The 27,070-nt window shown below is 43.1% G+C and overlaps 1 protein-coding gene across 5 annotated transcripts; it reads right to left on the bottom strand.

Annotated features, from left to right (window-relative positions):
- Positions 1-5,802: 5,802 nt before the first annotated feature.
- Positions 5,803-26,868, bottom strand: LOC306915574 (uncharacterized protein). Of its 5 annotated transcripts, XM_079492985.1 has the most exons (8): positions 26,723-26,868; positions 23,216-23,371; positions 22,371-22,643; positions 20,831-22,090; positions 17,331-17,405; positions 8,482-8,634; positions 7,584-7,865; positions 5,803-7,248 (listed from the first exon to the last, which is right to left on the bottom strand). In XM_079492985.1, the coding sequence occupies exons 2-8, from the start codon at positions 23,337-23,339 to the stop codon at positions 6,455-6,457; spliced, it is 2,961 nt and encodes a 986-aa protein (XP_079349111.1). In that variant the 5' UTR covers positions 23,340-23,371; positions 26,723-26,868; the 3' UTR covers positions 5,803-6,454. The 5 variants fall into 5 exon arrangements, 4 of the variants coding, with proteins under 4 accessions (XP_079349111.1, XP_079349112.1, XP_079349113.1 ...); XM_079492986.1 differs by lacking the exon at positions 17,331-17,405 and having other exon boundaries at positions 21,956-22,090; XM_079492987.1 differs by lacking the exon at positions 20,831-22,090.
- Positions 26,869-27,070: the final 202 nt, after the last annotated feature.

The raw sequence follows: 27,070 nt of genomic DNA, 5'->3' as shown, positions 1-27,070 counted from the left end.
GAAAAAGGCTAGCAAAAAGTGGATACAGTCAACGTGGGGTTTGTTATTATTAGGGACCAAGAAGTCACGTAGTGACTTTGGTCACTTATTGTTTATTTTTCTTCTCCTTCTTCTTCTCCTTCTTCTCCTTCCGCCAAAAATAGCTGTTCTGACTGAATGGTGCAGTCGGTTTTCGTGAAACGCGGTAATCTGGTAGAGGGCCATGCCAAACGGTGAATATGCGACGCCCAAGACGATTGGCCAAATGGTGGCGCTATAGCGCTCAATTGAAAATGCTAACTTTGAACGTGCATAGCTCATGAACCGTTTGACCGTTGGCAATGACACTTTGATAACCATATGCGTCTCCTCATGTTGAACAACTTTCGTGTTCTGACCGTGTACCTCTGACCTTTAAATCACCCGCCATTTTGAATTATATGATCAGTACTTCTTCTCCTTCTCCTTCCGCCAAAAATAGCCGTTCTGACTGAACCGTGCAGTCGGTTTTCGCGAAACTTGTCAACATGATAGAGGACCATGCCAAACGGTGACTATGCGAAGCCCATGATGATTGGCCAAATGGTGGCGCTATAGCACTCAATTGATGAAAACTTGCAAACTTTGAACGTGCATATCTCATGAACCGTTTGACCGTTGGCAATGACACTTTGATACACATATGTGTCTCCTCATGCCGAAAAATTTACTTTTGACCTCTGACCTTTAGATCACCCGCCATTTTGAATTCTATGAAAAACAGTTCAAATGTAACTCCTCCCAGATTCTTTGCTCAAAATGCATGAAAACTTCTACACGTGAACTTTGGACCGATACGGACAAATAATCGTAGCACATTTTGAAGTGAAAAAATGAAGTTTTTATGAGCCAATGAAAATTGCGAGCGCGCGCACACACACACACACACACACACACACACACACACACACACACACACACACACACACACACACACACACACACACACACACACACACACACACACACACACACACACACACACACACACACTAAAGTTTATACTGAATGATGTTACTGTTTAGAATGAGTCAACTGACTGTGTCTGCATAGCTCAGTTGGTAGAGCTCTCGCCGTTGGACCACAAGGTTGTGTGTTCAAATCCGGGTAAAGACAACTCAGTGTATGCATTCTGTGCTGCAAGATTTGTGATGACTCAACTATAGAAATATTGAAGTAGATTACATTTGACCCATCAGGCACTAGGACATGGCATCACACTAATAGAGTTACTAGTAACTAAAATAGTGTAATAAGTCTCATTTTGTAATAGTGTAATAAGTGTGTTTAGTGTAATAGTGTAATAGTGTAATAGTAGTGTAATAAGTGTAATAGTGTAATAGTATAATAGTGTAATATTAGTGTAATAGTGTAATAAGTGTAATAGTGTAATATTGAAATAGTGTATTGAGTCAAATGTTGTAATAGTGTAATAAGTGTATTTAGTGTAATATGTGTAATAAGTGTAATAGTGTAATAGTAGTGTAATAGTTTAATAGTAGTGTAATAGTGTAATAGTGTAATAGTGTAATACGTGCAATATGTAATACCGTACTGTACTGTACCATACTGTGCTGTACCGTACTGTACCATATGGTACTGTACTGTACTGTACTGTACCATACTGTACCATACTGTACCGTACCGTACCGTACTGTACTGTACCGGGACATGTTATGAGCATGTAGGTCTGCCTAACACACACACGCACGCACGCACGCACGCACGCACACACGGACACACGCACACACACACACACACACACACACACACTTTAACTGTGCGTGAAAACACACTGTAGTAATGGATAAAGACATGCCCAAAATGAGGACACACCTTCTTGTTACCAAATCACTGAATGGTTTTACAGTTTACAATGTATTCACTGATTGTCTCTGTGTAGCTCAGTCAGTATAGCTCCCGCCTTCGGTCCACAAGGTTGTGAGTTCAAATCCCGTTACCTACAACTCAGCTCGTCGGTCTCATTTGTGCGTGTTGTTCTTATTGCGCATTGTTCTTCTTCTATCTTGGTCCCGCTTTATCGCTGCTTGCAGCTATATTTCTCGCAAAAATGCACCAGCAGTGAAGGTTGCCAGTTCTTTGACTTTGTGAGAGAAATAAGCAACCATGTCCATGCAAAGTGCAAACAAGCCTCAAAACAATATGCACATATATCTTTGGTTATTTATATTATGTGCCTATTAGGCACATAAGCCGGCTATTTTCAAAAGAAATCTTGAGTGGATAAAGTGCAAATGTGGAATATCTTTGAAATATTTTAACAACACATATCTAATACAGGGCTCCATGGCACGTGTAAAAATACAAATTAATTTGGGGGTCCTTGGCATGTTCATGGAGAACCACTGGTGTGAAAAACATTTGGATGAAAGCCCAAATATCAACTACATTTTAGAAACAAGCCAAAAAAAAGAAACATCAACCAGTGACTGTGAACCACCAATATTTACAAGCAACAACAATAAGCCCAAAGTTGCTTATAATAAGCAGACATGGCAACACTGGGTCACTTCCATGTGTATTTGTTGTTTGTAGAAAATGGGAGGATAAAGATCATAAAGTCACACCTACGGGCCCACCTACGCAGCCTCCCCCCGAGGAACAGCGCAGCAAAGCATTATGGGCATTGTAGGAATTCAGCAATCCAGTCAACCCCTAGTCAAATACACAGACTTCATTCTTTTTCTGGTCAAAGGGTGCAAATTTCAAATTGTGCTACTGTTATCTATTACAAATACCATTAACATTGAGTGACTGGATTTTCTTCCAGAGGTGAAGTGGCCCTTTAAGGGACGCAATAAAACAACGACCTCTGCATCCACGGGATGCACTACTGTAGTACTGTACTGTTTTTTATTCTAGTTTATTTTGCTAGCTATAGTTACAATAAACGTTTCTTCTTCTGTTTTCTACATATAAAATGAAATGGGAGTTAAAAGCTGCGATTTGTAAAAATGGCGACTCATCAAATGTCCCTGGGACTCATCTAAAAGACCATCCCTGCATCCCAGGACTCATTACATTGAAAACCTATTTACATCACTGCTACTGGTTGTTTATAATCACATGTATAACAAACAAATAGATGAAAAACACAACATGAATCAGTTCATCTTTTCACCTGTAGCTGTAGCTGTGTTTCTTTCAGTTGGTTGAGCTGCTAACAAACGTCCTCTCCTGCTGCTTAACGACGACACTGTTTTCAAACGAAACGTTTTAGTTTTCTTTGTAGAATCAAAGCAGTCTGGCGAACAGCCAGTGTTCTTTTTGGCTAATCTAAGCTAGCAAATAGCCAAATAGCTACCGGTGGACGATCTCTTCAAAATAAGAGTACCCCCTAAAGTATTGAAAAACGATTCATTTGCACATTAAAACTATAAATTAAGATCAAGAATTAAACAATGCTATAAGACACACATTATGTTTCTGTATAAAAATAAGTAATGAAATAACATAACATTATAAAAACGTTATCTAAATGGATGAATGCTATTCACTGGAGTGCATGGCCTTTACAAATTGGACGCTGGACAAAAATCGGTGCCATGTTTCAACTAGTGTGACATATGCACGGGTTCGGGAAGACCTCCTCTACAACACCACACCCTCCGCTAAGTAGCAGATGTGTAAAACAAAATTGGCATGCCATCTAGTGAGTTCAGAGGCAGTGTTGTTTTTGGCAGAACATTTTGATTCGATTGTCATAAGATTTTAGTCGACTAATTCTACAGTTGATTTAGACTAAAATGTGTTTTGGTAATGATGTTGTCGTAATGACTGATGTTACACTTGCTGAAATTAGCCGATCTACAAGCTCACAACGCGTCGCGCTCTACAACACCACACCCTCCGCTAAGCAGCAAAAAGGTGTAAAAAAAAAAGGGCATGCCATCTAGTGAGATCAGAGGAAAAATGTGCTATTTCCAGAATAAAGTGGACGCTGGACAAAAATCGGTGCCATGTTTCAACTAGTGTGACATAGGCACGCGTTCAGGGAGACCTCCTCTACAAGACCACACGCACACACCACTGTACCTTGTTATGAGGGTTAGGGTTATTCCATGAATTATTTCACTCCGTTTAACCCATTTTGACCTAAAAATGTCTTTTACATCCTGACAGTTTTCTGAAAAAGCTATGTTTCTATGTCAGTCGTTCTTCGATTTTTCAAAAATAGCAGACCTACAAGCTCGTAGTGCGCCACTCGGGGGCGCGCTATGAGCTTGTAGATCTGCTATTTTTCAATAGCTAAAGCATAACATAATGCTAACACCAAAAGGGTAATACATATTAGAAATAAAAATAGGCTCTCATTGACTTCCATTGTAACGGGTCAACAGCTGTCAAAGTCACTCTTTTAGCACATAAACGAACACAACACAAAAGTTGATTCTGACAGGTTATCATTATCACATCAGGAAAACTCAGGAAAATGTTTTATTTTTAATTAAAAAAATTCAACTTTGCAATCATGCAGCCCGTTCGGCAAAAAAGTACTTTTTTACATATTTCGCGTAATACATGTTTTAGAAAAGTTTTTGTTTATTAACAAAATCAATAGGCAAAAACAATGAGTAGTAAAATATTTTTCCAGGAACATTGATAAATTCCAAAACCTTTTCCAGGACTGGACAATGTTTAATTTCAAAGTATTTCTAGCCCATTTTGACCTGAGATCAGATTCTAAAGATGTCTTCTACATCCTGACAGTTTTCTGAAAAAGCTGTGTTTCTATGTCAGTCGTTCTTCGATTTTTCAAAAATAGCAGACCTACTAGCTCGTAGCGCGCCCCTCGGTGGCGCGCTATGAGCTTGTAGATCTGCTATTTTTCAATAGCTAAAGCATAACATAATGCTAACACCAAAAGGGGTTCCCGCCCAAAATGGGCTAGTAATGTCATGACCGTGAGAACCCTGCTTGAAGGAACACTTCAACACTTACTTACAGTTTAGGTATTCAGTGGAGGTGCTTATCCAGACTTTTAGGAGAAGGAGGGAGACCCACACACTGCCACTTGCTGGTTCAAGAACCTTTTATTTTATGTCCACAATATGCAACCTTTTGACCTTCATCAGGCATGATCTCTTTAACCCATTCTGGGCGGGAACCCCTTTTGGTGTTTTAAGCATTACAGTATGTTATGCTTTAGCTGTTGAAAAATAGCAGATCTACAAGCTCATATCTACGAGCTTGTAGGTCTGCTATTTTTTGAAAAACCGTGAAAATGTGGCGCAAATCTTTATATATATTCTTTCAGAGTGAAAGTTTTTAGCTCATATATTTTCTTCTTCTATATCAGTGGTGCTCAATATTAGCAAAGGGCTACTTTGAACAACACACGAGGCTGCATTGTTTAAAGGGTAAGACCACCTTTTTAGAGGTTTGGGTTGTTTTCTTACCTTATTATGGGCAAACTATTCCATTCCATGAGTTATTTCGCTCCGTTGTGTTGTTTATTAGCAATTTAAGAAATAAAAAATAGGGTCCATTGACTTCCATTGTAACGGATTAACAGCTCTCAAAGTCACTATTTTAGCACATAAATGAACGCAACAAAAGCTGATTCTGACAGTTTATGACATCAGGAAAACTCATGCGGTTTTATTTTTTATACAAAATGTCAACTTTGTCTTGTTTTGACTAATTTGTGTAGAAGAAGATCCGGTAGGTATGCCTACGCCGACCGAATCACTGCTGTGAAAAACGATCTGATTGGACCAAAACTGTACACCACTTGGAAATGACGGGGATGTAAACACATGGATTTGATCTCGTCCGCTTGTCACTAAAAACATACACAATGGACGTGTTTGAGGGAGACACTTTAGAAGACACTTTAGAAGAAGTGTGTAAAGTGTCTGTGTCTGGGACTGCTCATATGCGAGGCTGCAGCTGGATGCATCTCAAACAGCGTGGAGACTTCTGTTTACAAACGAAACCTCGCAAGACGACCCGCGAGAGTTGGGAACGCCGTAGCACTGCTTCAGTCTATCTCCGACTAAAATAGTAACTTTATAAATCTATCTTAAAAGACGAAAATAAAACCGCATGAGTTTTCCTGGTGTCATAAACTGTCAGAATCAGTGCATGTGCTAAAAGACTGACTTTGAGAGCTGTTTCCCCGTTACAATGGAAGTCAATGAGCGACTTTTTTTATTTCTCAAATTTCGAATAAACAACACAACGGAGCGAAATAACTCATGGAATGGACTAGTTTGCCCATAATAAGGTAAGAAAACAACCCAAACCTCTAAAAAAGTGGTCTTACCCTTTAAGAGCAGAGGCTAATGATTTTAGGCAACACAATAATGAATAACAGTGAGACACTGTTTTTGTTTTGTTCTGTGAGAAATGTCGACACGAAGCTTAGATTACATTTAAGCTCTTGTCACAATTGTGTACATTGGAAAGTATTTCATCCAGTGTGGCTAAGCTGGTGTTTAATCAGGTCACGTGGCTGACCGAAACTCTTGTCACAATGTTTACACTGGAAAGGTTTTTCTCCGGTATGCAAACGCTGGTGTGTTTTCAGGGAAAACGATGCAGTAAAACTCTTGCCACAGAGTTCACAGTGGAAAGCTTTTTCTCCAGTGTGGACGGGGTGGTGATTCTTCAGGTGATCTAACCGACTGAAACTCTTGTCACAATGTATACATTGGAATGCTTTTTCTCCGGTGTGGATAACCCGGTGTCTATTCAGTTTATCTGAACTTCTAAAACTCTTGCCGCAATGTTTACATTGGAAAGGTTTTTCGCCGGTATGCAAATGCTGGTGTCTTTTCAGGGAAGACGATGCAGTAAAACTCTTGTCACAGTGTTTACAGTGGAAAGGTTTTTCTCCCGTATGGATAAGCTGGTGTGCTTTCAGACCACCTGACCTACCGAAACTCTTGTCACAATGTTTACACTGGAAAGGTTTTTCTCCAGTGTGAACACGCTGGTGTTTAATCAGGTCACCTGACTGACCGAATCTCTTGCCACAATGTTTACACTGGAAAGGTTTTTCTCCAGTGTGAACACGCTGGTGTTTAATCCGGTCACCTGACTGGCCGAAACTCCTGTCACAATGTTTACACTGGAATGGTTTTTCTCCAGTGTGGACACGCCAGTGACTCCTCAGCTGATATGACTTGCTGAAACTCTTGTTACAATCTTTACACTGGAAAGATTTTTCTCCGGTGTGGACACACTGGCGTTTCTTCAGGTCACCTGACAGAGAGAGAGAGAGAGAGAGAGAGAGAGAGAGAGAGAGAGAGAGATACAGAAAGACAAAGATGGTCGGAGTGTGAGAGGGGGGAGCAAAGGGGAGAGGCAGGATACAAAGATGGTCGGAGTGTGAGAGGGGGGAGCAAAGGGGAGAGGCAGGATACAAATGGTGAGTACAGATAACTCGAAAAGCTTCCATCATCGTGTTTGGCAGTCCTACGGCTTCCCTGTTAATATTTATTTTTATTCATCATCTTTCTATTTTTTTTTGTCATTATGCCAACTGCCAGTGTTCCCCACACATGTAGTTCCTGTGCCTGTGTTTAACAATGACTGACCTCCAGTTGTCTCCGCCCAATCATCACTGTCTTCAGTGACTTCAGTGTCGGATTCACGCTCGACTTCAACTTCAGAGCGGTGCGAAGAGATGTCTTCATCGTCTTCTTCACCTTTCACTGCTAGTAATGTCAACGTTGACCCGGCAGGTTCCTCTGGTCTTTGAAGTAGCTCCTCCTGTTCCTCTTTAATGTGTGGAGGCACTGGTTTCTCCTGGAGCAGACTGGGGCTCCTCTCCTGTTTAGGCGAAACCTCCTCTTTACACACAACCATGTGAAGGATGTCTAGGAGCAGAAAAATATCATGATGGTCAACACTGGATTCCTAAAATGTAAATCCATTCTTCTTCCATGTTCCATGTACAAAATGACTACTGTATTACTTACCAAGATAAGATTGACTAAACCGTTACCAACAACAGATTAGATTACACTTCTGAATGTTTTAGCAAGATTTGTGCTTTCTTTTTTTTTTCTTTTTTTAGATTTGAGCTTTTTTTAAATACAAAAAAATAGTAATACATTTAATTAAGCAAAAGGGAGTTCCACTGGTCACAGCAAATGTTATATTTGACAATATATTTTAACAATCTATGTAGAACATTTTCATGGCGTAGCTCTGTACGTCTGTAAATGGGTTTGTCCAAAATATTAATGTTCGTTAACATTTCAGGAGAGGAAAACTATATATTTATGGAAACTCCAGAGTATGACAAATCAGAAAATCCATGATTCCATTTGCACATAATCCAATATGGTTTGAAATTACACAAGCGACCAGACTATGAGTGTCCTAGTATTTCTTTGCCATCGTTATTGTACAGTGAAACTGAAAATCAGACATTGTGGAAGCCCTACAGAAGAGAAAATATGAAAGAAAGGAAGAGCACATGAAACTTACTGAGGTGTGGGTGGTCTTCAGGTTCCTGTTTAATAGAAACGGCTTCAGGTTCCTGTTTAATAGAAACGTCTTCAGGTTCCTGTTTAATAGAAACGTCCCTGGCTGAGTCTGGAGAGTTCATCTTCACCTGCAGTCTGGACTCCACACACCGGTCTGAAAGCAAGTGAACAAGTAAGGACTTTAACCCATTTAGGCCTGACGTCGAAATCTAAAAAACCTCATGTTTCTATATCAGTGGTGCTCAATATTTCATGTCAAGGACCCCAAAAATTATATGTAATTGGCCACCGACCCCCATCTGAAAATATGTTGTTCCAGGAACCCCCCCAGAAGCAAAGAGTCGAGTTAAAAACCTTCGCCCCGAAAAAGAATATACATTCAAAGATTTGAGCCACATTTTCAAGATTTTTCAAAAATAGCAGACCTACAAGCTCGTAGCGCGGCACTCGGTGCCGCGCTATGAGCTTGTATATCTGCTATTTTTCAACAGCTAAAGCATAACCTACTGCTTAAAACACCAAAAGGGGATCCCGTTCAGAATGGGTTAATAACTGGAGACTGAGTGGTGTTAGCCCAACTCTCCAACACTCCAACATGTGAATCATCTTGAGATTATGGGATTTATGTGATAGATTAAATTTATCCTGTGCCATCTATCATTTTTGTCATGTCATCGTGAACTCTATATCGAAACTCTGTGCTCTCATAACAGCCATTTCTGAGTCTGATAATGAAGAAGTAGGTCGGTAATGGCTTATTGTCAGTATCAGCCGGTAACACGCAGGAGTCTATCCCCGTTACAATGCACTAGACCCCGGGAAGATGGATTGCTGAGGTGGAGCGCCACACCTACCATCAGCACCCAGTACTTCCCGCACGACTTGCTGCACCAAGCTGACATTTAAAATCACACTCAGGCTGTCCATCTCAATTACTTTTTGTCGTCTGACTTTTTTTTTTTATCAACACACAACACGACACAATAGTGCATTAAGCATAACTCCATAAGATATGTTACAATGGTGTGTGTGTAGCGCCCCTGTAAAAGGTGCAATGGGTGAGTGAATGAATCACGCAGCGCTGTGTCTCTCTTCAAAACACAAACGGCACTTTACCTCGGGGCGGCGGAGGATGGTAACCGCAAGGTTGCCAGTTCAAACCCGGGCTCCCCCAGAGTTAGTGTCGAAGTGTCCTTGAGCAAGACACTGAACCCCTAATTGCTCCTGATGTGCTGGTTGGTGCCTTGCATCATAGACATATAAAAGGTAGATGCCCCTTTCGCCTCTGGAGCGTATGTGCTCCTGGGAGGGCAAAAAAATCCTGAGATTGCTTGTGAAGTGCAGCGGAAGCATGAGTGTGCGTCACAGAGCGCATGTTGGGGTCTGATAAGTCCCAGAAAAGATGCGCTGTGATTGGCCAGTAGTCACTTGAGTGGCAGCGTGACGTAGTGTGCCATCCAGTACCAGTGGTACCAGTGTAAATTATTCCGCCCTCCCGTCAACACACATGGCTCCAATGAACTGCAGCAACCAATGAGGCATCTATTTTTTTATATCTATGCCTTGCATGGTTTCCGCCGCCATCGGTGTATATGAACGTGCGTGTGAATGGGTGAATGTAATGCACAATCTATGTAAAGCACCTTGGACAAAGGCACTATATAAATGCACCATATACCATTTACCACCTAAAAATTTCACATACAATTACATTCTATCATCATTGTACAATAATAGCAGCAAACACTACTGCCATAAGCATGTGATCTTGTTACCATGAATTCTCCCCAAAATGACAGTCAAAATAAATGCACCCATGAATTCAGATACAATACCATTTTCTGTAGCATCACCATCAGTAAATGTTCAGATTAACCACACTGAATATGAATTATACACAATTAAATTATTTAAAAATAAAGGCACGATATCACATTAATTAGGAAAAGACCTTGTACTATGCTTATGCATAGAAAGTGTGCCAATAATAGCAAAAGTGCATCAAAAGTGCTTAACACATTCACCGCCGATGACGTAGATCTACGTCAAGTTTAAATCGCAGTAAGACAATGTCTTCTCCGAATGTGAACAAAATACAGGGGTCTGTCACAAGTTAATTCTACATCCGGTTCCGATTCTGGTGGAACCGGAGCAATCTTCGTTCCTACTCTCACCAATGGTCATGAAGTGTGGGTCAAGCACCTTGAGTTCCAAACAAGCCCCAAAATACATCGGGGTGCGCTTGGACAGAACTCTGTCATTCAACCAACACCTTGAAGACGTGAGGGCAAAGGTCACATCAAGGGTCGCACTTATCCGTCGCCTCGCTGGTACGACCTGGGGAGCTTCCGCCAACACATTGCGGATTTCCACCCAAGCCCTGGTCTTCTCTGCAGCTGAATACTGTGCCCCAGTCTGGTGTAGGAGCCCACATGTCAAAAAGGTGGACACAGTAATTAACAACTCTCTCCGAACCATAACTGGCTGCCTGAAGCCCACTCCTGTGTCCTACCTGCCAGTCCTTGTGGGAATTTTCCCCGGCCGGCCTCCGACGAGAGGCTGCTACCATCAAGCTAGCAAGGAGAGCCAAAATATACGACTGGCATATCCTGCACAACACTACAGTGGAAATATAGCCTCCAAACAGACTCAAGTCCCGCCACCCTTACAACAAGGCGGCACAAGAGATGTTACGTTCCATCCCGGAGGACTTATCCACCAGTGCATGGCTGGCAGCATCTTGGAAGCAGGAGTGGGAGTCTGCTGGGCCCTCCCCACTGCCTTTCCGGCAGTGGACCCTACTGAACCGCCTGCGCACTGGAGTCGGCTGCTTCAAATCAGCAATGAAGAGGTGGGGCTTGGCGGACAGTGCAGTATGCGAGTGTGGCGAGCCTGAGCAGTCTGCCGAGCACATAGTTAACACCTGCCCCTTGTACACGTAGAGACCTCCTTCGGAGGCCGGCCTCTTCCACATGGGACCAGAGACAAGGGCGTGGCTACTCAATACTGAGTTGGACATTTGAGGATGATACACGAAAGAAGATGTGTGGGTCATGACCAAAAGAATGAGGTTGCGAATACAAGCGGCCAAAATGAGTTTTCTTCGACAGGGGTCTTGCATCTACCTTAGAGATTGGGTGAGAAGTTCAGCCACGTGAGAGAGACTCTGAGTAGAGTCGCTGCTTCTTCGCCTGGAAAGGAGCCAGCTTAGGTGGTTCGGGCATCTGGTTAGGATGCCTCTCGGGTGTCTCCCTAGGGAGGTCCTCGTCCCACTGGGAGGAGACCCCAGGGCAGTTGGAGGAAACACATCGACTCACTGGCCTTGGAACGTCTCGGGATCCCCCAGGAGGAAGTCACTAATGTTGCTCTGGAGAGGGAAGTCTAGAGCTCTCTGGTGGAGCTAGTGCCCCCGCAACCAGACTACGGATAAGCGGTTGAAGATGGATGGATGGATGGATGGTGGAACCTTCAAAATAAGGGTTTCACTGACAAATGCTGGCGGTTAAGTGAGAATTTCAACAGAGATAAACTGGTGAGCCCAGAGTGGATGGTAACACCAACGCTGGTAATCAGACCCACAGCTAACAGAGGCTTCAGAGATTTCTGCAGGAAACCCTAGTCCTAGGGCCATATCTTGCCTTACCCTTTATCCCTAAACTTATTAGCCATATTTTACTATTAAACAAAGACGATCTATCGACACATTGTGAGCTTGTAGATTCACTAGATTGGCTATTTGAACTATTTTAAAATGTTTTTCACAATAGTAAAAAATAATAATATATAAATACGTTTAGGGGTAAGATTTGTGTAACATTGTAGCTCCCCGGGACACGTCATGACGTTGCTCCGAAGAGTGTAACCAAATGGACGAGTCCTTCCTCAGAACATTTTCAGATGGGGGTCCCTGGCACAGCATATTTTCAGATGGGGGTCCCTGGCACAGCATATTTTCAGATGGGGGTCCCTGGCACAGCATATTTTTAGATGGGGTTCCCTGGCACAAAACATTTCAGATGGGGCCGGGGTCCATGGCACAACACAACATACGTTCAGATGGGGGTCCCTGGCACAAAACATTTCAGATGGGGCCGGGGGCCATGGCACAACACAACATACGTTCAGATGGGGGTCCCTGGCATTAAACATTTTCAGATGGGGGTCCGTGGCACAGCATATTTTCAGATGGGGGTCCGTGGTACAACCTATTTTCAGATGGGGGTCCGTGGCACAACATATTTTCAGATGGGGATATTCGGATCCGACACAATATGTTCAGGTGATCCCTGGCACAAGCCCTTTTCAGATGGGTACCAGTCCCTGGCACAATTATGTACAGATGGGGATCCGCGGACAAATGTATACATTTTGGGGGTCCTTGACTTTATTAAGTTTGAGAACCACAGTAACGTCGTTATGGTTATGCAAGTTTGTTTGGTATCCAGAATACCAAACAACTTAGTCGCCCATTTACCAACTCGGCCCGGGCGAACTGCGCGGCCTGCTATTCCTAAAGTAACCACACAATGCAGCCAATTAGCCAAACAATGTATTACTGCTGCTAGTAACTACTGAGCAGAGATTAAAATAGGGTGCACTTTGCATCCCAAAACGCAGTTTATAGTTAAGGGACGCAATAAAACAACGACCTCTGCATCCACGGGATGCACTACTGTAGTTATAAAATAGCTCAAGGCTGTATTGCTGATTACTTAGCTTAGGACCCCCGCAGTGGTGTCCGGTTAGAACTTAAACCAGGATGCTTTGACTTCTGCCTTCTCCCTGAAGCCGACCCTCTATATATTCTCCGACCAGGCTTGTCACGATGACTAAGCCAGTTAGGTCTGTCCATATATGGTTCTACCATATCTATCTGATCAACACTAGGTCGGCTCGGGCCCAAATATAGGGATTGTCATACTAGACATGTCATATGTCATATAGCCCAACGTCCTAGTCAGAGTCTTCGTTACAGCCACCCCAGATTTCACGTTGAAATCTATACCGCATCCAGAAGACTCAGACAATTTTCCTTTCTTTCGGCTACGTTCTAACAGGCCAGGCCTGGTAGTCATCCAGCAAGGGAAGCTTTCGAAGATGTTAATCCTCTCCATTAGTCTGCTGACGATCTGTGTATGCTCACAATCCGAGCTATTTGGCGATCAATGCTCCATCAATGCTCCCTCAATATTATTGACTTGGTTTGGCTGTACGGCAGGAGATACCTCGGAAGATACAGCCACCCCGTGCAAAACTTGAAGATCTCTCATGATTCTGATACGCAACTCTTCAGGTTGACCCTTCAATCCGACCTGCTTGGCAACTGTGTGTAACAAAATGGTTCGCCCTGAACCATCGTCCAGAACTGCATATACTTCCATTACTTTGCCACAATTGCAAATTAGAACTTCGCACACCTTTAACATGACATTTCTCCCTTTAGGCGGTGGATAGCCCACATGCAAGGACTCCCTCTTGTACATCCTGTCCCGTCTCGATCTTAGGTGTCCTAAAGTTCCACTTCGTGTTCGCCACCCCCAGATTTCCCATGGAAATCTGTACCATATCTAGAAGGCTTGAACAGTAGACCCCTCAGGCCACCCCAATACAAGCATACGGAGTGGAGGCTTGAACATCAAACGTCAGCCATTCAGGCCACCCCATTGAGGTCATCACCAGTTCCCTCCCTCTAAGACAGATAGTCTCTCTCTCCTGCACATCACCAGTGCTCTCTCTGCTTCTTGCCATCTTGCTCGTTACTCTGTGTACGATCGGCAGAGTTGGGTGCTGTTCGTCTCTGGTTATGCGCATGGTCATTGCGAGAGTGACCGTCCAGCCTCCTTGCTGGACTACTTCGGTCCCTGTGAACCTGGACTTCTGGTCTAACAGCTTGCACTTTCATCTCGATACGAGACCTTCGTCGTCCTACGGCTGTTCTATCTTTCGTGGAAGTAATGACGGAATCCCAATATTCTCGTTCCTCATTCCATCTGGATAATCTGCTCTCACGGTGCTCCCCAGCACCTTCTGACTCTAAGGGCCGGGGAGGTCTCACGGCTCCGAGATTCTGGCATCCAGATTCTGGCAACAGGGTGGGTCTCACAGCTTCGAGACGCTGCTGCTCACCTAGGGAGCAGCCAGGACCGCCAGAGCGTTCATGCTCTGGCGGCAACAGGGTGGGTCTCACAACTTCGAGACCCTGCTGCTCACCTAAGGAGCAGCCAGGACCGCCAGAGCGTTCATGCTCTGGCGGCAACAGAGTGGGTCTCACAGCTTCGAGACCCTGCTGCTCACCTAAGGAGCAGCCAGGACCGCCAGAGCGTTCATGCTCTGGCGGCAACAGGGTGGGTCTCACAGCTTCGAGACCCTGCTGCTCACCTAAGGAGCAGCCAGGACCGCCAGAGCGTTCCTGCTCTGGCGGCAACAGAGTGGGTCTCACAGCTTCGAGACCCTGCTGCTCACCTAAGGAGCAGCCAGGACCGCCAGAGCGTTCATGCTCTGGCGGCAACAGAGTGCATCTCACCGCTTCGAGATGCTGCTGCTCACCTAAGGAGCAGCCAGGACCACCAGAGCGTTCATGCTCTGGCGGCACCAGAGTGGGTCTCACAGCTTCGAGACCCTGCTGCTCACCTAAGGAGCAGCCAGGACCGCCAGAGCGTTCATGCTCTGGCGGCAACAGAGTGCATCTCACCGCTTCGAGATGCTGCTGCTCACCTGCGGAGCAGCCAGGACTGCCAGAGTGTTCAGACTCTGGCAGCGACTGGGTTACCATCTGGTTAGAATCTTGCAACTGAGTCATAGAAGCTACTCAAGGTATATGGGTTGTAAAGCCAGATACCTTGGTTCGTATGTGTCTGGAAGACTTCAGCATCCCGTTACTGCGGTAAGCCCTAATCCGGCTCGAAGGACCATATAAAATAGCTCAAGGCTGTATTGCTGATTACTTAGCTTAGGACCCCCGCAGTGGTGTCCGGTTAGAACTTAAACCAGGATGCTTTGACTTCTGCCTTCTCCCTGAAGCCGACCCTCTATATATTCTCCGACCAGGCTTGTCACGATGACTAAGCCAGTTAGGTCTGTCCATATATGGTTCTACCATATCTATCTGATATCAACACTAGGTCGGCTCGGGCCCAAATATAGGGATTGTCATACTAGACATGTCATATGTCATATAGCCCAACGTCCTAGTCAGAGTCTTCGTTACAGTAGTACTGTACTGTTTTGTATTCTAGTTTATTTTGCTAGCTATAGTTACAATAAACGTTTCTTCTTCTGTTTTCTACATGAATATAACCACATTATAACCATATAAAATGAAATGGGAGTTAAAAGCTGCGATTTGTAAAAATGGCAAAATATGACTCCCAACGTCGTTGAAGTGCGACTCGTCCCTGGGACTCATCTAAAAGACCATCCCTGCTCTGAACTCGGTAGAATCTGCACCTGGCTCGCTGATAACAAACTATCTTTACACCTGGGAAAAACTGAATCCATTCTCTTTGGCTCTATTAGTAATCTCAGCAAGGCAAATGGCTTCTTGGTTAGAGTGGGTGACAATGTTATCACACGTAAAGATGAAATTACCTACCTAGGTTCCATCCTGGAGGCTAATCTTTCCAGTGATAAAATGGCCACCAACGTAATCAAAAAGGTCAACCATAGAACAAGATTCCTTTACAGGATCTCCTCACTGGTCAACAAAAACACTTTGAAGACCTTAACAGGAGCCCTTGTACAGGGTTTCTTTGACTATGCATGCACCTCCTGGTACCACAGCACCTCAAAGGCCCTTAAAACCAGGCTCCAGACTTCCCAAAACAAACTGGTCAGGCTCCTACTTGACCTAGCCCCCCGAACCCACCTCACCCCTGCCCACTTCGACAGGCTGGAATGGCTTAGGGTCGACGACAGAGTACAGCATCTTGCAATGGGTCTGGTCCACAAGATTCGATACACCACCAAGATACCCATGTACCTGTCTAGATACTTCCTTAATGTTAACACACCCACAACACCAGAGGGAGTGCAACGAACCATGTACAACCCAGATTCGGCACAAACAAGGGACTAAATTCTTTTCGCTCCTATGCCACCAAAATGTGGAACGCCCTACCAACAGTCATTAAGACATGCGAATCCCTTGACTCTTTCAAAACCGCTCTCAAAGGGCACCAACGGATGGCTGCAATTCGAAACTGGCCCCTGTAAAATCGGAATCCCTCAAACACGAACGCAAGGACAACACAAGAGACGGTCGCGGCCACACAGCCAACTCAAGGTATGGCCACTGAGCCAACTTGGGGACCCAACGCAAGGACAACACAAGAGACGGTCACGGCCACACAGCCAACTCAAGGTACGGCCACGGAGCCGACTTGGGGACCCAACGCAGCTCCTCCAAGGAAAACAAACAAATTAACGGAGCTGAACGTGAATCCCCCCCACCGCCCACCCCTTTTTTCCCCCTCACTGTATATGTTTCTTTTCCCTTTTTACCCTTTTTACCTCCTTTATGATGAATTCCTGTTCTGTCTATAGAAGTGTCTATTTGTACGTCTCTAAATGTTTTGATGATTTGAACATGGTGGACCCTATATTGGAAACAAGTGTAATGCTTAATTGGGTCGTCCACACAGTTAACAGCCTTTGTATTGAGTTTGTGCTTGAAATGTACTGTAATTCTGCAAACTGTTAATAAATTCTTCAATCAATCAATCAATCAATCCCTGCATCCCAGGACTCATTACATTGAAAACCTATTTACATCACTGCTACTGGTTGTTTATAATCACATGTATAACAAACAAATAGATGAAAAACACAACATGAATCAGTTCATCTTTTCACCTGTAGCTGTAGCTGTGTTTCTTTCAGTTGGTTGAGCTGCTAACAAACGTCCTCTCCTGTTGCTTAACGACGACACTGTTTTTAAACGAAACGTTTTAGTTTTCTTTGTAGAATCAAAGCAGTCTGGCGAACAGCCAGTGTTCTTTTTGGCTAATCTAAGCTAGCAAATAGCCAAATAGCTACCGGTGGACGATCTCTTCAAAATAAGAGTACCCCCTAAAGTATTGAAAAACCATTTGCACATTAAAACTATAAATTAAGATCAAGAATTAAACGATGCTATAAGACACACATTATGTTTCTGTATAAAAATAAGTAATGAAATAACATAACATTATAAAAAGGTTATCTAAATGGATGAATGCTATTCACTGGAGTGCATGGCCTTTACAAATTGGACGCTGGACAAAAATCGGTGCTATGTTTCAACTAGTGTGACATATGCACGCGTTCGGGAAGACCTCCTCTACAACACCACACCCTCCGCTAAGTAGCAGATGTGTAAAAAAAATTGGCATGCCATCTAGTGAGTTCAGAGGCAGTGTTGTTTTTGGCAGAACATTTTGATTTGAATGTCATAAGATTTTAGTCGACTAATTCTACAGTTGATTTAGACTAAAATGTGTTTTGGCGGGCCTTGATGTTGTCGTAATGATTTTACATGGCCTTTACAAATTGGACGCTGGACAAAAATCGGTGCCATGTTTCAACTAGTGTGACATAGGCACGTGTTCGGGGAGACCTCCTCTACAACATCACAGGCACACACCACTGTACCTTGTTATGAGGGTTGTGCAGTTTAACCCATTTTGACCTAAAAATGTCTTCTACATCCTGACAGTTTTCTGAAAAAGCTATGTTTCTATGTCAGTCGTTCTTCGATTTTTCAAAAAGATTTCAATAGCTAAAGCATAACATAATGCTAACACCAAAAGGGGTTCCCGCCCTAATAAATATTAGAAATAAAAATAGGCTCTCATTGACTTCCATTGTAACGGGTCAACAGCTGTCAAAGTCACTCTTTTAGCACATAAACGAACACAACACAAAAGTTGATTCTGACAGGTTATCATTATCACTTCAGGAAAACTCAGGAAAATGTTTTATTTTTAATTTAAAAAATTCAAGTTTGCAATCATGCAGCCCGTTCGGCAAAAAAGTACTTTTTGACATATTTCGCGTAATACATGTTTTAGAAAAGTTTTTGTTTATTAACAAAATCAATAGGCAAAAACAATGAGTAGTCAAATATTTTTCCAGGAACATTGATAAATTCCAAAACCTTTTCCAGGACTGGACAATGTTTAATTTCAAAGTATTTCTAGCCCATTTTCGATTTTTCAAAAATAGCAGACCTACAAGCTCGTAGCGCGCCACTCGGTGGCACGCTATGAGCTTGTAGATCTGCTATTTTTCAATAGCTAAAGCATAACATGATGCCAACACCAAAAGGGGTTCCCACCCAAAATGGGCTAGTAATGTCATGACCGTGAGAACCCTGCTTGAAGGAACACTTCAACACTTACTTACAGTTTAGGTATTCAGTGGAGGTGCTTATCCAGACTTTTAGGAGAAGGAGGGAGACCCACACACTGCCACTTGCTGGTTCAAGAACCTTTTATTTTGTGTCCACAATATGCAACCTTTCGACCTTCATCAGGCATGATCTTATCCACACTTAAAAGTGCAAAATCTTAGAGGAGAGGATAACATTGGCCACTTTTTTTTGTTTTGTTTTAATAAAATTGTCACAATTGATCCAGTCCAGATGTTTGTCATGATAATTATTGTTAAAGGTCTAGTGACGATTATTGGACATTCAGTGGATTTTCTGTGGTCTGCACAGATTACATTCAAATAAAACAACAAAACAGTAAATTTATATATAAAAAAAACAGCAACTTAACCGTTTTAGCGCCATTCACATGGAACACGAGAACCTACTCTACCTACCTTCTCTGCCAAACGTGAGAAAGCTGTGAACTAGCTTTTAATTCGCTTTTTGATCCGTTTCGATCGTTAGCTGATATTGCTAACACAATGGTCGCGGCCATTTTGAAGATGCACGCGCATCCACTTACATTGCCTGCTCTGTTTTCAGACGGCTGTATCTCAGAAGTGACATTGTAGGGGTAAATTTGGCCCAGACAAGCGTTTTCAACGGCCTGTAGCAGGCGCTGTGATACTCGCGGTCCACTTTTTCCACCACCGACCGAGAGAACAAGCACCAGGGATGTCAACACACACGGAATGGTTTCATAGTAAAATGCGATTACGGATATTTGGCTCTTCAAAGTAAGTGTTACGCGCGATAAAACCCTGGCAGTACGCAATCGATGGATGAATTAATGCTGGCGGCAATTGGGTTTAATTAGCAATACATGCCTGTAATGGCATCCTCTAGCAGAAACTTATAATAAAAGTCGACATAAAGGCCTGGGCCATGGCTCAGTGGTCCAGGCACCTTGGCTGGTAATCCAGTCTGGCAGTGTGCCGCGGGTTCGACTCCCGATCCCGACGGCCTTTACTGCATGTCTTCCCCCAATCTCTCTTCCCATTTCCTGTCAGCCTACTGTCTGTCCCTCCATAAAAAATATAAAATAAAGGCGAAAGCCACAATGAGAAGAAAACAAAAGAGCTGGAGCATGGAGGCCTCTATTGACAGTATAATAATCCAATATATTGTCCTTGTCTATCGACCTCCCTACGATCATACAGCCATTTAATTTGATCATTATACTGGAAACTAAAGGTGCACAAATTAATTGGCTTATTTATGCCGTATCGGTATCGATCCGATCTCAAAATAACTTTCACCGATATTGTTGACGCAATAATAACAGGACCGTCAATAGCTTTCTAGCTACAGTCTGCCTGTCTCTTTTGGTGTTTTAAGCGTTACAGTATGTTATGCTTTAGCTGTTGAAAAATAGCAGATCTACAAGCTGGTCTGCTATTTTTTGAAAAATCGTGAAAATGTGGCACAAATCTTTATATATATTCTTTCAGAGCGAACGTCTTCAACTCATATATTTGCTTCTGGGGGGGTCTCTGGAACAACATATTTTCAGATGGGGGTCCGTGGCCAAATACACATAATTCTGGGGGTCCTTGACATGAAATATTGAGCACCAGAGTATACTGATATATATTCTATATCAGTGGTGCTCAATATTAGCAAAGGGCTACTTTGAACAACACACAAGGATAGCTAAGGGGGGCTGCAGTGTTTAAGAGCAGAGGGTAATGATTTTAGGCAACACAATAATTAATGAATAGTGCAACATTGTTTTTGTTTTGTCCTGTGAGAAATGTGGACACAAAGGTGTAACTTTCAGATTACTTGATACATTACAAATCTTCACACTGGAAAGGTTTTTCTCCAGTGTGAACACGCTGGTGTTTATGCAGTGCACCTGACAGACCGAAACTCTTGTCACAATGTTCACACTGGAAAGGTTTTTCTCCAGTGTGAACACGCTGGTGTGTTTTCAGACTACCTGACTGACCGAATCTCTTGTCACAATGTTTACACTGGAAAGGTTTTTCTCCCGTATGCACACGCTGGTGTGTTTTCAGGGAAGACGATGCAGTAAAACTCTTGCCACAGAGTTCACAGTGGAAAGCTTTTTCTCCAGTGTGGACGGGGTGGTGTTTCTTCAGGTGGTCTAACCGACTGAAACTCTTGTCACAATGTATACATTTGAATGCTTTTTCTCCGGTGTGGATAACCCGGTGTCTATTCAGTTCATCTGAAGTTCTAAAACTCTTGCCGCAATGTTTACACTGGAAAGGTTTTTCTCCAGTGTGAACACGCTGGTGTATTTTCAAGGAAGACGATGCAGTAAAACTCTTGTCACAATGTTCACAGTGGAACGCTTTTTCTCCAGTGTGGACGGGGTGGTGTTTCTTCAGGTGATCTAACCGACTGAAACTCTTGTCACAATGTATACATTGGAATGCTTTTTCTCCGGTGTGGATAACCTGGTGTCTATTCAGTTTATCTGAACTTCTAAAACTCTTGCCGCAATGTTTACACTGGAAAGGTTTTTCTCCAGTGTGAACACGCTGGTGTCTACTCAGGTCCCTTGACTGACCGAAACTCTTGTCACAATGTTTACACTGGAAAGGTTTTTCTCCAGTGTGAACACGCTGGTGTATTTTCAGGGTAGATGATGCAGTAAAACTCTTGCCACAGAGTTCACAGTGGAAAGCTTTTTCTCCAGTGTGGACGGGGTGGTGATTCTTCAGGTGATCTAACCGACTGAAACTCTTGTCACAATGTATACATTTGAATGCTTTTTCTCCGGTGTGGATAACCTGGTGTCTATTCAGTTTATCTGAACTTCTAAAACTCTTGCCGCAATGTTTACACTGGAAAGGTTTTTCGCCAGTGTGAACACGCTGGTGTTTAATCAGGTCACCTGACTGACCGAAACTCTTGTCACAATGTTTACACTGGAAAGGTTTTTCTCCAGTGTGAACACGCTGGTGTTTAATCAGGTCACCTGACTGACGGAAACTCTTGTCACAATGTTTACACAGGAAAGGTTTTTCTCCAGTGTGAACACGCTGGTGTTTAATCAGGTCACCTGACTGACCGAAACTCTTGCCACAATGTTTACATTGGAAAGGTTTTTCGCCGGTATGCAAATACTGGTGTCTTTTCAGGGAAGACGATGCAGTAAAACTCTTGTCACAGTGTTTACAGTGGAAAGTTTTTTCTCCGGTGTGGACACGCTGGCGTTTCTTCAGGTCACCTGACAGAGAGAGAGAGAGAGAGAGAGAGAGAGAGCGAGAGAGAGATACAGAAAGACAAAGATGGTCGGAGTGTGAGAGGGGGGAGCGAAGGGGAGAGGCAGGATAAAAATGGTGAGTACAGATAACTCGAAAAGCTTCCATCATCGTGTTTGGCAGTCCTACGGCTTACCCGTTAATATTTATTTTTATTCATCATCTTTCTATTTTTGTAGTCATTATGCCAACTGCCAGTGTTCCCCACACATGTAGTTCCTGTGCCTGTGTTTAACAATGACTGACCTCCAGTTGTCTCCGCCCAATCATCACTGTCTTCAGTGACTTCAGTGTCGGATTCACGCTCGTCTTCAACTTCAGAGCGGTGCGAAGAGGTGTCTTCATCGTCTTCTTCACCTTTCACTGCTAGTAATGTCAACGTTGACCCAACAGGTTCCTCTGGTCTTTGAAGTAGCTCCTCCTGTTCCTCCTTAATGTGTGGAGGCACTGGTTTCTCCTGGAGCAGACTGGGGCTCCTCTCCTGTTTAGGGGAAACCTCCTCTTTACACACAACCATGTCTAGGAGCAGAAAAATAACATGATGGTCAACACTGGATTCCTAAAATGTAAATCCATTCTTCTTCCATGTTCCATGTACAAAATGACTACTGTATTACTTACCAAGATAAGATTGACTAAACCGTTACCAACAACATATTACAGTTCTGAATGTTTTAGCAAGATTTGAATTTTCTTTTTCTTTTTTTTTAGATGAGCTTTTTTTAAATACAAAAAAAGAAAAAAAGTAGTAGTAATACATTTAATTAAGCAAAAGGGAGTTCCACTGGTCACAGCAAATATTATATTTGAATCATGAAATTCTCAAACAATTACAAATACAATAAATTACTTCACACCTGAGCTCTGATTTGGGAGTAAATTAATCATTGCATGACGTTATGAAACAGAAGCACTTCTGACAATGAAAGCTTTAAATGTGGACCAATGGTAGCTTAACAATCCATGTAGAACATTTTCATGGCGTAGCTCTGTACGTCTGTAAATGGGTTTGTCCAAAATATTAATGTTCGTTTACATTTCAGGAGATTAGGAAAACTATATATTTAATGGAAACTTCACATGAAACTTACTGAGGTGTGGGTGGTCTTCAGGTTCCTGTTTAATAGAAATGTCTTCAGGTTCCTGTTTAATAGAAATGTCTTCAGGTTCCTCCTGTTTAATAGAAACGTCCCTGGCTGAGTCTGGAGAGTTCATCTTCACCTGCAGTCTGGACTCCACACACCGGTCTGAAAACAAGTGAACAAGGAAGGACTTTCCATTTAGACCTGAGGACGATTCTACAAATGCCTTCTAAATCATGACAGTTTTCAGAAAAAACAATGTTTCTATGTCAGTGGTTCTCAACCTTTTTCATGTCAAGGACCCCCGGAATTATCTGTATTTGGCCGCGGACCCCCATCTGAAAATATGTGGTTCCAGGGAAGAGTGTAACCAAATGGATGAGTCCTTTTAACCTGAGGATGATTCTACAAATGTCTTCTAAATCCTGACAGTTTTCTGAAAATCCTATGTTTCTATGTCAGTGGTTCTCAAACATTTTCATGTCAAGGACCCCCAAAAAGATATATGTAGCCTATTTGGCCGCTGACCCCCATCTGAAAATATGTTGTTCCAGGGACCCCCCCATTGTTAATTTAACCTATCATGCATCATATTTACTATTTCTATGTGGCCTGTATAACATTAATTACCATAAGGTGAACTTATATAGGTGATGATGGTGAGAGATGTTAGAAACAAATCTGTATGCCTATTAAACAGCCGTTTTGGAAATCGGAGGCTAATCTTTCCGGTGATAAAATGGCCACCAACGTAATCAAAAAAGTCAACCAAAGAACAAGATTCCTTTACAGGATTTCCTCACTGGTCAACAAAAACACCTTGAAGACCTTAACAGGATCCCTCGTACAAGGTTTCTTTGACTATGCATGCACCTCCTGGTACCACAGCACCTCAAAGGCCCTTAAAACTAGGCTCCAGACTTCCCAAAACAAACTGGTCAGGCTCCTACTTGGCCTCACCCCCCGAACCCACCTCACCCCTGCCCACTTTGACAGGCTGGAATGGCTTAGGGTCGACGACAGAGTACAGCATCTTGCAATGGGTCTGGTCCACAAGATTCGATACACCACCAAGATACCCATGTACCTGTCTAGATACTTCCTTAATGTTAACGAAGTCCACACCCATAACACCAGAGGAAGTGCAACGAACCATGTACAACCCAGATTCGGCACAAACAAGGGACTAAATTATTTTCGCTCCTATGCCACCAAAATGTGGAACGCCCTACCAACAGCCATTAAGACATGCGAATCCCTTGACTCCTTCAAAACCGCTCTCAAAGGGCACCTACGGACGGCTGCAATTCGAAACTGGCCTCCGTAAAATCTGAATCCCCCCCCCTGTCCACCCCCTTTTTCCCCTTTCTTTTCCCTTTTTACCTCCCTTATGATGAAGTCCTGTTCTGTTCTTTGACTATATATATAGAAGTGTCTATTTGTACGTCTCTAAATGTTTTGATAAATTGAACAAGGTGGACCCTCTTGTAAAGTGTAATGCTTAATTGGGTTGTCCACTCACAGTTAACAGTCTTTGTATTGAGTTTGTGCTTCAAATGTACTGTAATTCTGCAAACTGTTAATACATATTTCAATCAATCAATCAAAAGGTGTGATGAATGAGATTTCAAGTTAATCTAGTTCCCATGTTCATTTTGAGTTGTGATGGCTGCTTTTATAACCTATGATTTGATTATGATTACAAAATGTCATGGCTAGAATGGCTCACTGTAGTAGACCTACGCTCCATGACTGGGGAACTTTATGCCGACAAACGGAGGCCAAAGTTCGAACCCCGTCAGAAACAAACGTTCATTTATTTACGGTATGTATTTATTCTTTCATCGATGCGTTTATATTGACGCATTACATGGGCTGCATCATAGATATATATATGGGCTGCATAGTTAATGTATGTGACACATATGTTTACTCATAGTTGCATAATGCAACTATGAGTAAATGCAACTTGCATTTATAAAACGAAGTGTTGTACATAGACAGTCACAGGAAGAAGGCTAGTGTCTTCCTGTTTCTCAACAACAAATTAAATTATTACTATATTTACCCAGGGTATCTGGGCTAAGCTCAAGAACTTGTTTCCAGCCAGGCCCTGCTCATAGAACATTTCATCGTAGTGGTTCAATGCCTTGTTCAAGGGCACTTCAGCGGTGGTAATTTTAACGTGTCGGACCGCTGATTCGAACTGGCGACCTTCCGGTATCAAGACCACTCCGCAATCCGTTCGGCCACCGCTGCCATTCACAATCACAACACAACAACAAAACACAAGGCTGTGCAACCACAACGCAATGTGAGTGTCCGTCCGTCTCCCCGACGCTTCTTAATCCAAACGAGAATCAGATCGGTTGGTATGTTTTGTTTAAATTGGTATTGACGAGGACAGCTACGCAGTGTAGGGTCCGTGTAGGACCACAATGGAACATCTGCAGTTACTAGGACGACGGAGACGCGGTTTCAAGTTGATCTGATTTCATGTTAATCTTCTTCACCGGAAATTTGAGTCTAGTTTTTACGTTTGTGCCTCAAAATCACTCTTACCTTGTACAAATGCAAAATCTAAGCTCCTGTATGTTTTGCCCCACTTGTCCGGTGGGTGTTCGGCAAACAATTACACCGCGTACGACCGTAGTTTTCAATAAAAAGGGTATTTTAATCCACTCCGTCCATACTCTGTCTCGGAATCCTCCATCGTAAATGCGCAACAGAACATTGGCCGCGCCCCTAGCGGCCAGGGTTCTGTTGCGCATTTACAATGGAGAGAAAACCAAGATGGCCGCCAGATTCCGAGACAGAGTATGGACAGAGTGGATTAAAATACATTTTGTATTGAAAACTACGGTCGTACGCGGTGTAATTGTTTGCCGAACACCCACCGGGGTAAAACATACAGGAGCTTAGATTTTGCATTTGTACAAGGTAAGAGTGATTGAGGCACAAACGTAAAAACTAGACTCGAATTTCCGGACAGACAGAGAGAGAGAGATTCGTCAGAATCGAAAATAATGAAATGAAATGAAATGAAATTAAATCTATATTTACCCAGGGTATCTGGGCTAAGCTCAAGAACTTGTTTCCAGCCAGGCCCTGCTCATAGAACACATTTCATCGTAGTGGTTCAATGCCTTGTTCAAGGGCACTTCAGCGGTGGTAATTTTAACGTGTTGGACGGCTGATTCGAACTAGGAACCTTCCGGTATCAAGACCGCACCGCTATCCGTTCGGCCACCGCTGCCACTGCCACCGCTGCCATAAACTCTACGAGAGTCTAAATCTTGGGCTAGGGCTTATCCTTTCAATAAAGGTATATATACCAACTCGGCCCGGGCGTATAGCCGGTGGAACTGCGCGGCCTGGTATTCATAAAGTAACCACACAGTGCAGTCAATTAGCCAAACAATGTATTACTGCTGCTAGTAACTACTGGTTGTTTATAATCACATGTATAACAAACAAATGATGAAAAACACAACATGAATCAGTTCATCTTTTCACCTGTAAACTGTAGCTGTGTTTCTTTCAGTTGATTGTGCTGCTAACAAACGTCCTCCTCCTGCTGCTTAACGACGACGTTTTCGTTTTCTTTGTATATGAATCAGCAGTCTGGCGAACAGCCAGTGGTTTTTGGCTAATCTAAGCTAGCAAATGCCAGAGCCATATACTGGCAAATGCTAGCCTATAAGACTTCCGGTGGACGATCTCTTCAAAATAAGAGAATCCCCCGGCCCAGAGTAGTATAAAAGAGAGTAATGACACTCCCGTTGACTCTCATTGTAACAATGGAATGCGGAAGTGCTCATTCTATCTCAATGGAATAGTTCCAGCCATAGGAGCAATGTTTGG

This window comes from Electrona antarctica (assembly GCF_951216825.1).
Source record: "Electrona antarctica genome assembly, chromosome: 22".
Classification (NCBI taxonomy): Eukaryota; Metazoa; Chordata; class Actinopteri; order Myctophiformes; family Myctophidae; genus Electrona; species Electrona antarctica.
The sequence above is the reverse complement of the archived record's forward strand: the minus strand, read 5'-3'. Positions and strand labels throughout refer to the sequence as shown.

Bases quoted from the DNA above. Each gene is read 5' to 3' on its own strand.
- LOC306915574 (XM_079492985.1), bottom strand. From the start codon at position 23,339: ATGAACTCTCCAGACTCAGCCAGGGACGTTTCTATTAAACAGGAGGAA. The intron at 17,406-20,830 runs GTAGTCTGAAAA...GTTTAAAAACAG, and splicing joins CAAGAGATTCGGTCAGTCAG to TGTCGTCGTTAAGCAACAGG. The intron at 8,635-17,330 runs GTGAAAAGATGA...ACTTGCTTTCAG, and splicing joins AAACACAGCTACAGCTACAG to ACCGGTGTGTGGAGTCCAGA.